Below are 12,434 nucleotides of genomic sequence, written 5' to 3'. Positions count from 1 at the left end.
AAATACTTAGATTTGCTGCGGGAATTCCTCTTCTACGTTCTCGCAGCGTCTTTTACGTGAACTTGCCTCTCGAAGCAATCGGACGTGAAATTAATACAGAGCTCCTTTAGGTTGAAGTTCTCGCTGCACGTTCGAAAAATGCGTTCCACAGCGCTCTTTTGCCTGTGCAAAGAAATTCCCTTTTTCGGATTGGAGACTGTTGCTGCAGTCCTGGACAACGTAGCAACAAGGGCATCTTTTCTCGATGAAACTGACCAAGAAGAGTTACCAAGAAGAACTTTTCTTTCAGCCTCTGGGGATAAGATGACGTCACAGGCAACCCCGTCGACCTCGATCCAATCCCTCCCCTTTTGCTCGGACATTTTTAGTTTCGGTAATGGCGGACCGCCACTGAAGAAAAACACGGCTTAGAAAATCGGACTTCCAGTGAGAACTAGGATCTCAAATTTGGTATGTGTATTTATTAGCTATCAAACATTCTAAAAATCGTAAAACACAAATAATGCCTGATTTGATCACAGTAGCACTTTAAAGGAATTTTTTAAGTTGTTGACTCAAAATCGCTTAATCATGCAACCGTCAAAATTTAGCACTTTTTCACGAGCTAAAAAGCGGATTGGTACACGGCTTTGAACACCAAGGCTTGTTTAGCCTGAGAGAGCATTCCTTTTTCTTCAAATTAGCGACATAAAATTTTTGGGTAAACGAAATCACGAGCGCTGACCGAAGCACAACCAAATGCGAATTTTTTTTTCGGTAGGCGCCAAACCTTTAATTATTCGGTAACTTCTTGAAACAATATTGGTCCGAAATGTGTATAGGTTTTTTAAATAAAGCTGAGTTAAAGTATTAAGAGTCAAAAAGACCACAAAGCGGTAAAAAATAGACCTTGTCACGGTTTTCGTCGCCATCTTTTCGTCGACATCTTGTTTGTATGAGAATCTAATTTAAAGAGGGATATGATGGTGTAGCTATCTATGTGAGAGAAGGTTTGGCTTTTCGCCTGCGGAATGATTTTAATACTGGCCGTCAGGAATGTCTATGGATTGAGTTGATAAGAGACAAATGCAAGCCAACACTCGTCTGCTGCGCTTATAGAGCACCGGATTCTGACTTTCAGACCGTTATTTCTTCGCTACATGAGAGTATGTCATCTGTGGATCTGGAAAAATCGGATGTGGTAGTTCTAGGCGATTTAAACGCAGGCATGATGGCGAGTTCTAAATTGCCAAAAAGAGATAAACTGACTTCTTAATTTTTCGCGGACCTACAACTTCACTCAGTTAATAAAAGAACCGACGCCCATAACTGACACCTCGCGGACAATGATCGACTTGGTTTTTGCTAATAATGAACACCGTATTGTCAAATCTAGTGTTGTTCCGCTACCGCTTAGCGACCATTTTCTAGTATTTTGCATAATCAAAGCTGGTATTACAACAAAGGCTAAACCGAGAATACTCGAGTATCGCTCCTATAAGAATTTTAATCCGACTTTATTTAATGATGATTTTAGGAATATTCCCTGGCATATTGTTGAAAACGAGGACAACGTCGACGATGCCTTGTTTACGTGGAATAAAATGTTTTCGGAGGTTGCTGATCAACACGCACCAGTAAAAAGAAGGCGTCTCAAGGGAACACCTCTTCTATGGATGAACAGTCAGATAAGTGATTCTATGAAAGAACGTGACTGGGCGCATAGAAAGGCGAGAAAATCGAACTCGGCGCGTCATTGGTCAATGTATGCAAAGCTTAGGAACAAGGTTAATGGCTTAGTACGAACTGCGAAGTCTAAATATTACTGTGACATGATCGAGGAAGCCAAGGGTGACTCAGATAAGGTGTGAACGAAGCATGCAATCGGAACTCGTCTTCAGAGAGTATTCAGTGTATTATCTCTGATGGTGTTCAGCATATAACATCCCAATCCATTGCTTCTTCAATGAATAGCTTCTTTGCTTCCATTGGCTGAATTCTAGCAAGTAGAATTCAGGCTTCCGTCTTGAATTTAAGAGTGGTTGTCAGAGAAAATCGGGCAAAATGTTAAAAATGTCAACGGAAGGGGGTCAACAGAATAAGTTCATACTAACATCTTAGATAGGTCTGGTGGAGTATTGGACAAACATACCAAACATAGGTTCTTCACTGCTCTTGTATTAGAGATACGAGCATCACTTTATTCGACCCCCTCGGACGCCATTTTTATAAGCAAATTTTCACCATTTTCTGAAACTCACAGAAAACTCAAAAGTTAACGAGCGAAGTTTATTTTTTGCATGCGATACAATACATCACAGAACTACTTTGTAAACCCATGAGATTTGTTAAGCAGCCACGGACACGTCTAAAATTTTCTTATTTTATCTGACCTAAACTCAGTGTCTGCAAACGAGCAAAAAATCGGGCATTTTTGAATTGATCTACAGCGCACAACTAAAACGACAGAACAACTCTGACAGCCAAATTACAGTCTACTATTATCCATGTAACCAAAACACTAATAATCATTTTGGGCCATTGGAACAGGAAGAAATTAGGAAACTCACATTTGTTATAGTTTCCAAGCTTTTTCTTGCAAACAGGCTGATCCCTGCGTGTTTGTTTTAAGTCCTCTTCGTGAATTTTCTTCCATATCTCGCTGTAAAGTATGTTCAGCAGCTGGAGGAAATATCAAAAAGCTCGAAATACTGCCTAGGTTACATGTTCAAAGGGTAAAAAGTGCTGAACGATAGGATGAAACTAGAAGATAACAAAGCGACGCCATCTTGAAAATTCAGCACTCAGGAGGGACTGGCACTAGTAGCTGCGTTCGATATCTAACATACGGACAAAAATTGCAAATTTTCCACGAGCACATAGAAAACCAAACCTAATATAGAAATGTAACCAGAAAGCCTCGGATTCACGTTAGAATTTTTCTTTATCGAACGTGGGCTATTACGAACTATTAGCAGGAGCAGGCTCCTGCAGGAGCCTATGGCCTCCTGATTACCAATAAGATAAAAAACAAAAAAACAAACAAACCAGCTTATCAGTGACCTACTCCAGTCTTATTTCTTCTTCAATTACTTCTTTTAGTTGAATTTAGCTTTAGAAGAACGCCTGATCGCAGGTTTATTGGTGATTAACTGGCATTGCTTCATTCCCTCCTCATTTAGAGGTGTCCCGTGAATGTAGATAATATTAAAGATCTATTTTGTCTCTTTATGAACACTTAACTTCGCTCTCATGCGAGCTAGCTAGACTTGCTATATATCAACCTCGCGAGATTCGATGCGGTGGGCTAACTGCGGGCAGTGGATATTGCTTGCTGTAAAAAATTAAATTAAATTTGAATCAGTGTGCGGAGCGGCCATAAGGCCGCAAAGCGGCCAAGAGAGCCAGCGGACGAAGTACTTTTTTGAAAGTAAGCCTTCTAACTGATGATCTCATCGCTGTCACTTCGCATTTCCATAAGGTAATAGACCTTCGAATGTTGACAAGAGCAGTCAAAATAAACCATTCATAGCGTTTACCAGAATCTGATATTCCGGAAGGATCCGGAAGGAGCTTTTGTTGAAAAGTACCATTAAAGGAGTTTTCACGACTCTCACTCCGTACCCCTTCCCCTCATTGTTTTTCCTACTCACTTCGTTTTCAGAATACTCTTTGCACGGTCCACACAAGATAAATGCCACGTTTAGAGGGAACGTGCAAATTCTCTTACAGATTGCGGTACTGTTTGCAGCTCAAAAACTTCATGGCTCCGCCGGTCGCATGTAAAGAAAAGGCGGATCCGTCCAAGTTTTTGGCCATTCAAAAATTTGTGAAAGGGGTCTGAGTGTTAACTCGAGTTGGTACCTTTTCGATCGTATTGATCATTGATAGAAGTCGTACACCTGGACGTTTAAAGCCACTAAGTTACTTTTAGTTTACTGGTGTAGCTGTGAAAGAATTGAAATCTCCTACATCTCTTCGTCACTGGATTTGCTTCTCACTACGTTGTTTAACATAAGCATTCCTCACATTTAGAGAAATTGTCAAGGTCTTGCCTTAAATTCAGAGGAGGCAATGATGACAGAAATGGAATTTATTCATCTCCTAAGGAGGTAATTATAATTTCCAACGCCATTTCGTTTGTTAATTTTTTCCATAGCCTCCCACGCAGGCGTTTTTAGGGGAGCTCGTTTTCCATCCCTAACCACGAAACACGAGCTCCCCTAAAAACGCCTGCGTGGGAGGCTATCTTTTCCACGACGTTGTTGCAAAAAATGCGCGTGCGAGTCACACGAGATGGCACAAAATGTGCTAAAATTAGCACATTTAATGGCTATGATATATATTTCAGGGGCACCCAACGACAATTTTCGGAAAATATCTGACGGAGGACGATTTGTGATCTAGAATTTTCGGAATATTTGTTGTAAAATTTCTTGCTTGCCCGCCTCTCCAAGGATTTTCGAACATCTAAAAAGTGGTATAATTGCCCATTCTTGAAGGATTTTTACCCGTAAAAGGTCACCTAGAATTTTCGGGAGCCTTTTTTCTTGCTGAAATTTTCGAAAAGGTAAGTTTTGATCCCTTTAATTTTCGGATCACTAGACTTTCAGCTAGGAAATCCGAACACATGAAAAATTTTTAGGGGATAAAAATATGCCTATATCTACCGTTTAAATACTAAAATACGTTTAACAATGCTATGTTTGAGTGGTTTTGAACTATCTTCTCGTTGCGTGCCCCTGATATTTCGACCCCATCCCTGGAAAAGGTATCCAGTCTTGGTCAACATCCCGATTTAGATAAATATGGCTCCTGGTAGAGTATAAAAACGTAATTTTGTGCTATTTCGTAGCGTAATTAGCGTTGCTAGATAACTCTGTCCGCCATCAGGAGCCCGTAAACCACAATTAAAAGCAAAAAATGTATGAGTAAAGACTACGTATCAATATTAATATTAATCTTGTAAATATTCTAGTATGAGCCATTAAAATTGTTGAATGACCTTCTTGACCTCAGACACTCGTGTCAGTCAAGTGTGAATCGAAGTCCCCCATTTAATTTTGCCTTTTTTGTTAAAAAAAAACCTCTGACCTAGCAGCCTATATAGCTGCATCTTGCGCCCATCATATTCCCCCAAAAGGGTGAGGACCTGGCTCCTTTTTCATAGGAAATTCATAAATTGTCTACTAAAACACTGTGCAATATGGAAGCAAGGCCAATTTAAGCACGAAGAGCTGCACTAAGAGTCGCTCAGATATCTCAGAATTGAAAAAAAAGCTAGTAAGAGAAATTGCTCAGAAATTATGCAAAAAGTTGCTTGAAACGAAAAAAGTTGCTCAAAATACTAGAAGTTGCCGAAAAGTTGCCGACCAACTTGTGGGAAGCCCTAGGGAGAAGGGGAGGGGGGTGGGAGGCTACTCAATAAAGCCTTGTTCGGAGAGGCTTCGCCCCGAGGTCCAGTCCCTTACCCTTAAATACACTATTTTTGACAAAAGATACCCCTTAACATGTAAATGATATTGCCATAAGGCGTGTTCCTTCGAAGCATTTGATAAAAGGCCCTTTAAAATACTCAATGAAAGATTTTCCTCTCCTTTCACATACTTCAACTTGTGATTTTCCTACCCTTTGTTACACCTGATGCTTGAAAGAGGTACCCTTCGGGCGAAGCCTTCCGGACTATGAAAAGTGCATCATGAAATCATGAACAGGAGATGAGTGGACCTTCGGACATGGACGGTGATTGAATACTGACGCAAAAATAGATGATACAATAAAGAGTCCAAAGAAATGCTAAGACTTATACGGGATAACTCAAAATGAAGTGAATGAAGAGTAAATGACGACTGAATAAAGTAATGGCAATTGGTCACCTTCACCGCACCCTATCATTCCGCCAAAAAAAAAAACGACAACACAAAAAAAGTTAAATTTAACTAAAAGTAGTGACTGAGGAAGAAATAGGACTGTAGTAGGTAACTGATAAGCCGGTTTGTTTGTTTGTTTTTGTTTTTTATCTATTTGGTAATTCATCATGTTGTGGACAAGGCAGCTACTAGTGCCAGCCCCTCCTGAGTCCTGAATTTTCAAGATGGCGTCGCTTTGTTATTTTCTAGTTTTATGGTATTGCTCAGCACTTTTTACCCTTTGAACATGTAACCAAGGCAGTATTTCGAGCTTTTTGATATTTCCTCCAGCTGCTGAACATACTTTACAGCGAAATATGGAAGAAAATTCACGAAGAGGACTTAAAACAAACACGAAGGGATCGGCCTGTTTGCAAGAAAATGCTTGGAAACTATGACAAATGTGAGTTTTCTAATTTCTTCCTGTTCCAATGGCCCAAAATGATTATTAGTGTTTTGGTTACATGGATAATAGTAGACTGTAATTTGGCTGTCAGAGTTGTTCTGTCGTTTTAGTTGTGCGCTGTAGATCAATTCAAAAATGCCCGATTTTTTGCTCGTTTGCAGACACTGAGTTTAATAGGTCAGATAAAATAAGAAAATTTGAGTCTTGTCCGTGGCTGCTTAACAATTCTTATGGTTTTAGAAAGTAGTTCTATGATGTGTTGTACCGCATGCAAAAAATAAACTTCCCTCGTTAACTTTTGAGTTTTCTGTGAGTTTCAGAAAATGGTGAAAAGTTGCTTATAAAAATGTCGTCCGAGGGGGTCGAATAAAGTGATGCTCGTATCTCTAATACAAGAGCAGTGAAGAAACTATGTTTGTTATATTTGTCCATTACTCCACCTAACCTATCTATGATGTTAGTATGAACTTATTCTGTTGACCCCCTTCCGTTGACATTTTTAACATTTTGCCCGGTTTTCTCTGACAACCACTCTTAAATTCCATTTCAAAACACACGCTTTTCCAGTTCGAGTTGACTGAATTGGATCAATCATTTGTGCTTGAGTAGCTTTTGTCATTGAAAGCAAACAAAGCGATTGGTCTTGATACAATTAGCGCGAGACTTCTTAAAATCTCAGCTCACACAATTGCACCATCTGTTGTTAAACTTTTGAATCTTTCAATTCGCACTAGTCAATTTCTCAAATTGTGGAAATGCGCGAAAATCACGGCATTGTTTAAGTCAGGTGACAGGACCAACGTTTCCAACTACCGCCCCATGTCAATCCTCCCTACACTAAGCAAGATTTTGGAGAGAGCGGTACACTTGCAGTTGTATCAGTACTTGATTACCAATAATTTATTGTCCAACAAGCAGTTTGGTTTCCGGAAGGATTTCTCAACTACAACAGCTTTGACCTCATTTGCTGATGAAGTGCTCTTAAACATGGAACAAGGAAAGCTTTGCGGGGCCGTGTTCATCGATCTAACCAAGGCATTTGACACGGTAGACCATCAAATAATGTTATGCAAGCTATCCAAGATCGGCCTTTCTGAAACAGCTCTTCATTGGTTCCGTTCTACGGAGTAGACTAAAGTAGACTTAACTGGTAGACAACAGCGCACATCATGTGGAAATGAGTTATCTGAGGAACTTCCAGTCACGCATGGGGTGCCACAGGGTAGCATTCTAGGGCCTCTGTTGTTTGTGATTTTCATAAATAACTTGCCAAAGGTGCTTAACTCCTGCTACGCGTCACTTTATGCAGACGACACTGTAATTTATTGCTATGGTACATCCTCAAAGGAGTTGAGTGATAAGTTAAATAACGATCTACTGGGTGTGGCGAAATGGCTTCATGATCACAAACTGACTTTAAATTTGGACAAAACTAAATGCATGCTTATCGGTAGTAATGAGAAACGCGAAAGAAAAGTAGATTTGACTGTTTCAATATTAGATCATAGTATAAGTAATGTTCGCAGCTTTAAATACCTCGGTATACATATATCTTCGGATTTCACATGGACTGATCATATTGAACACCTAACTGGGAAAATCAATCAGAGGCTTGGGCTTCTCAAGCGTATAAAGCATTTATTGCCTTTCAGGGCGCGTCCACTTTTCTATAAAAGTCTTGTTATGCCCCTTTTTGAATATGCTGATCTGGTATGGAGCGATAAACATAATATTACCCTTATGTCTAGTTTGCAAGTTTTGCAAAATAAGGCCGCTAAAGTTATTTTAAATAGACCATTGACTCATCCTCCACTGAGGCATTAGCCGTTCTCAAGTGGCTGCCTCTAGAGAAAAGGCGATTTCAAAGAAGGTGTGTACACGTATACAAATGCATCAATGGCCTAAATTAATCACGATATGGACTTGATTAGACAAGACGTACTTCATAGGCATAATACACGTAACAAAGGCAATTTTAGATTACCACGTGTCAAAAGAAATAGGGGGAAGCAAAGAACACAATATCATGCCGTTTCCGATTTTAACTCCCTCAGTCAGACGATCAAAGACTCAAGGAATGTTAATAGTTTTAAACGTAATGTTTTTAAGTTTTTAATATAGCTACGTACGTTTAATTTTTACTTATACTTATTTTTAATTTTTTATGCATTTTTTGTATCTTTTTAATCCCTTTGTAATTTTATAGTTTTTTTTGTTTTTATAATATATATCTAGTTTTGAGGTCCTTTTTGAAAACCATATCTTTTATGAAAAAGTTTCCTCAATAAAGATGATTATTATTATGTCGAATAATTTCCGTAAAACGGCTGTTCTGAAAAAAAAAAATGAATTGTCAACGTAAGCTATAAAGCAAAGGATTGTACTAAAAAATTTTTGGGGCGTACCTGTGCTTAAACTTCTCCAGAAGCTTGCTTTAGATTTTCCATATTTTTGTCCGTAATTTTTCCCTGGACTTTCTTACAGACAAATGTGTAGAAATTTTAGTAAAGTGGTTCTAGGTCTTCTAGCGCATGTAACGCCCTCAGTTTTTTCCAGTAGAATCTTTAAGAATGATGCTTTAGTTTAAAATTCATATTTTTTTCAGAACAGTCGTTTTACCGAAATTATTCGACATTAGATTCTCATACAATCACGGTAATTTTTCACGCGTCTGCTTACTCGTCAAGATGGCGTCGAATACCGTGACAAGGTCTGTACAACAAAAGTCACGAGTAATCTGTTCCGTTCTCTGAATTTTATGCAGCGATGTATGCGATTTAACGAATTAATAATTTTTAATCCAGCGATACCCACCTGAGACTGTGTTAGTTTAAGAGTCCATAGAAGATTCCTCGGAAAGACCTCCAGAAGGAAATAAATGAAGAATTTGAACTTATAACTGTAACAATTGCACTTGCCGCCACGGCAAAACGTAAACAAGTTTCGAACTGCCACAGGCAAACCAGCTTTCAGTGCAGTCATACATAGGAAGTCACGTCACGTAATTTTGGCCCGCTCATTTGGGAAGGAGGGAAGAAATTCTTCCATGCTGTGCGCTAAAACATTTATGAAATAAAACTAGCTTTGGACTGTATCTTTTGTAACTTGTTAAAGAAAAGAATAACTTTTTCCCCTGTTTTTGCTCGAGGGGCGCTGTGCACTTCTTTTATTTTATCTGCTGTTTATAATGATTGTGTTTCAAGTTCAGAACGTGCATCTATAGCTAGCAATTGGTGTGTTCGAATTACCGAATGCTGTAGAAACGATATCAAAGGGCACCAAAGCAGTGGCGGATCCAGACCTGATACTTGTGCGAGACTAAAATCCTTACAACGATAGGATTGTATATCACTGTTTAACTGGCTGAATTTTTTAATGAAACGCGTGTTGTATTTTGCCACTAAAACTGAATTCCAGGGATACTCAAAAATGTGATTGTCTTTGGGTACCCTCCTATGATCTGTTCGCCTCTGCTCGCAAAGCAGTATTTCCCGCGCCAACAGCGACTGGCTTTCACAGATTGAGAAACACGTAGTCGTCTCTGCCTTCTCAGTTACTAGTGGGAGGGGGTGTGGGGAAAATTATAGTAACTTGCCATAAAAAGTTCAACAGTCCTTTCTGAACCAAAATTTGGACCTCCCCCCCCCCCCCAATAAAAAATTCTTGGATCTCCCCCTGGAAAGATGTTACTCTGAGGTCGGAGCCAATCAAGGCTTATGATGGCGCGTGCAAGTAAATCCATTATATTCGAGTTAAGAGGCTCACTTGTAGGACGAAAAACAGTATAATTTTATTTATGTAATATGAAAATTGTGCCTGATCATGTGTATCCTAGAGGAACAAGAGACATATTTGTTGCGAGCCTTTCTAATCATTCGGTTTATTTCCTTTGGTTCGGTGGTTCCTTGTGTTGAAACATTCTGGCCAAAGCCAACAACAGGGAATGAGCTCTTCGGAAGCCAATGAACTAGTGGCCACATCAGGATCTCAAAAAAAGATTTGGATAAGTTGAAAGGACAAATACGAAGGAACTGATCGGCGGAAAGAGAAAATAAACCCAGTACAAACAAAATTAAGAAAATACATGATATTAGTTTTCCTATATTAGTCGGTTTGCAAACACAAACCTTTGTCGGGGGCTGATACGGTGGGGTCGTTACCAAAATTGAGTTTTAAACTAAAGTACTTAATTATAACTAGAAGTTCTCATTGAGAAGGGAAGTGCTGCCGTTAGTTGCGATGCTAATAGGACAAAGATAGTATGTTGAACAGTTGAACATGAATTTTATAAAAGTTAATAACTTAGACTTGCTGGAATTATGAAACACTCAGAGCGAAATATAAAAAATGAATTGATTACAATGACAAATATGCTTACATATTCAGATAACTCGCTAAAGTTTCAATATGATTTTGTAATTCATTTAATAACTCACTAAACTAAAAAACAACAGCAGTGCTGATAGGCTGTTTCTTCATCGAACAATCATTGTACACATGACGAGAAGAGTTGCGAACAAATAATGTGAAGTCCAAAACTTGTTTACTCACAGGTCAGGTAGACGTACAGTACATGCCGTTCACATGCAACTTTATACAGTCCTGACTCCCTAGATAGCAATCTGTGTGACAAAAGAATACTCGCTATAACTCATCTCGAAACCTGCAATAACACAACTAAACCGAAAAAAAATGTTCTGCACAATACTTCTTGAACTGTTCTTACCGTGGGAACAAAACAAAATCGCGGGTTGCTCCTAAGAGAAAAACAGGCGCGGTAGCTAAGCATTCGCTTAATCAAACCGCTGACTGCACAGCGCTGCAGTCACAGATTGATTGAACCATCGAACCATTGAACCAAAAATCTCAAATCGCTCAAGAATATGGTCTGCTGCCGGCTGATGCCCGGCAGCAAACATAATTGGTGATTACAAAGGTAGTCTAATAAGCCTGAGCTGACGCAACTAAGGAACCAAAAATAACGACCTGGCCCTGGTTGATCAAACGACCGATGATTTTTCCAAAAGATACCGTGTGGAACGAAATTTTTGCGGGAGTTTATTTTTGCCGATCATCCTGGCCGGGCGATTTTTTGACCTTTGCGGAAACTAATTTTTGTGATTAGGAAAGACTGGTTTTTCGTGCTGGGGATTAATCGAAATACGTATTCTCAAACAATACTAAGTTTGCGTCAGTATTTGTTTCTGAAAAAAAGAGACCAGTTGTAATTGCACAGACACGATTTCTTGGTACTGTATTCTTCTGTAGTCAATTTAAGTTAGAGAATACATCATTTCCTCTGGAGTAAATTTTTGCGGGAAAAATTTTTGCGGTAATTTTTATTTGCGGGAACTTATTTTTGCAAAGTACTGACAGTCATGAAATCCTATCAATAAAATTCAGCCGTGAGTGAATTGGGAAATAACAAGAAGACAGAGGGGAAAAAATAACAGATCAGTCCACCGGGTTTAAAATTGTTTAGCCTGACATTTTATGTAAGCGAACTGGAATGACATATTTATTAGTTCTGGAGCAATGAATTTTTTTTAAAAGCACGTTTCATAGCAAAAATTTGCCAGAACTTTAGCTGAGAGCCATTGCTAGATTCTATGGTATTTTTTCTCGTTCCTTTTTTTTCTAGTTCTGTTTGGTCACATGAACCGTGATGTCAGCTTTTTAAGTTAACATAACCATGTTTACGCCGTTGTTGACATGTCTCATATTATCTCAGTCGTGACAGATGAAACCTTTATTACACTTGGGTTCAAATGTTATTACGGATGAACCTTTATTACACTTGGGTCCAGTTATTACACTTGTGCCTTCCACAAGTTCCACGGACAAGAAATCCGGATCCCTGAAGCGAATTTGGCCTAAGAGGCAACCAAACATAAAGTAGCCTCCCTTGGTGGCATTTTCAGGGCAGTCATATTTTCCCATATTTCCTCCCTTAACTGAGACCACGATATGTATCACTTATCCCACTGTGTAAATAAAGCGAAGGTCAAATTAGAAAATTGAGGCTAACGTTGTTGAGATCAAAGGTGAAAAAAAAAATTCACACTTTTCGTTTCTGGGGAGGGAAGAATTACCAATCCCCTAAAAATGCCTGCTCATCAAGTCCAAGATTATATCGGCGG

At 39.1% G+C, this 12,434-nt stretch overlaps 1 protein-coding gene and 1 pseudogene across 1 annotated transcript; both read left to right on the top strand.

Annotated features, from left to right (window-relative positions):
- Window positions 1–1,325: 1,325 nt before the first annotated feature.
- Window positions 1,326–1,850, top strand: LOC140925368 (uncharacterized). Its single transcript, XM_073375348.1, has one exon. The coding sequence runs from the start codon at window positions 1,326–1,328 to the stop codon at window positions 1,848–1,850; it is 525 nt and encodes a 174-aa protein (XP_073231449.1).
- A 5,605-nt stretch (window positions 1,851–7,455) lies between these two features.
- Window positions 7,456–8,415, top strand: LOC140925367 (uncharacterized; annotated as a pseudogene).
- Window positions 8,416–12,434: the final 4,019 nt, after the last annotated feature.

This window comes from Porites lutea, assembly GCF_958299795.1.
Source record: "Porites lutea chromosome 5 unlocalized genomic scaffold, jaPorLute2.1 SUPER_5_unloc_1, whole genome shotgun sequence".
NCBI lineage: Eukaryota > Metazoa > Cnidaria > Anthozoa > Scleractinia > Poritidae > Porites > Porites lutea.
The sequence above is the reverse complement of the archived record's forward strand: the minus strand, read 5'-3'. Positions and strand labels throughout refer to the sequence as shown.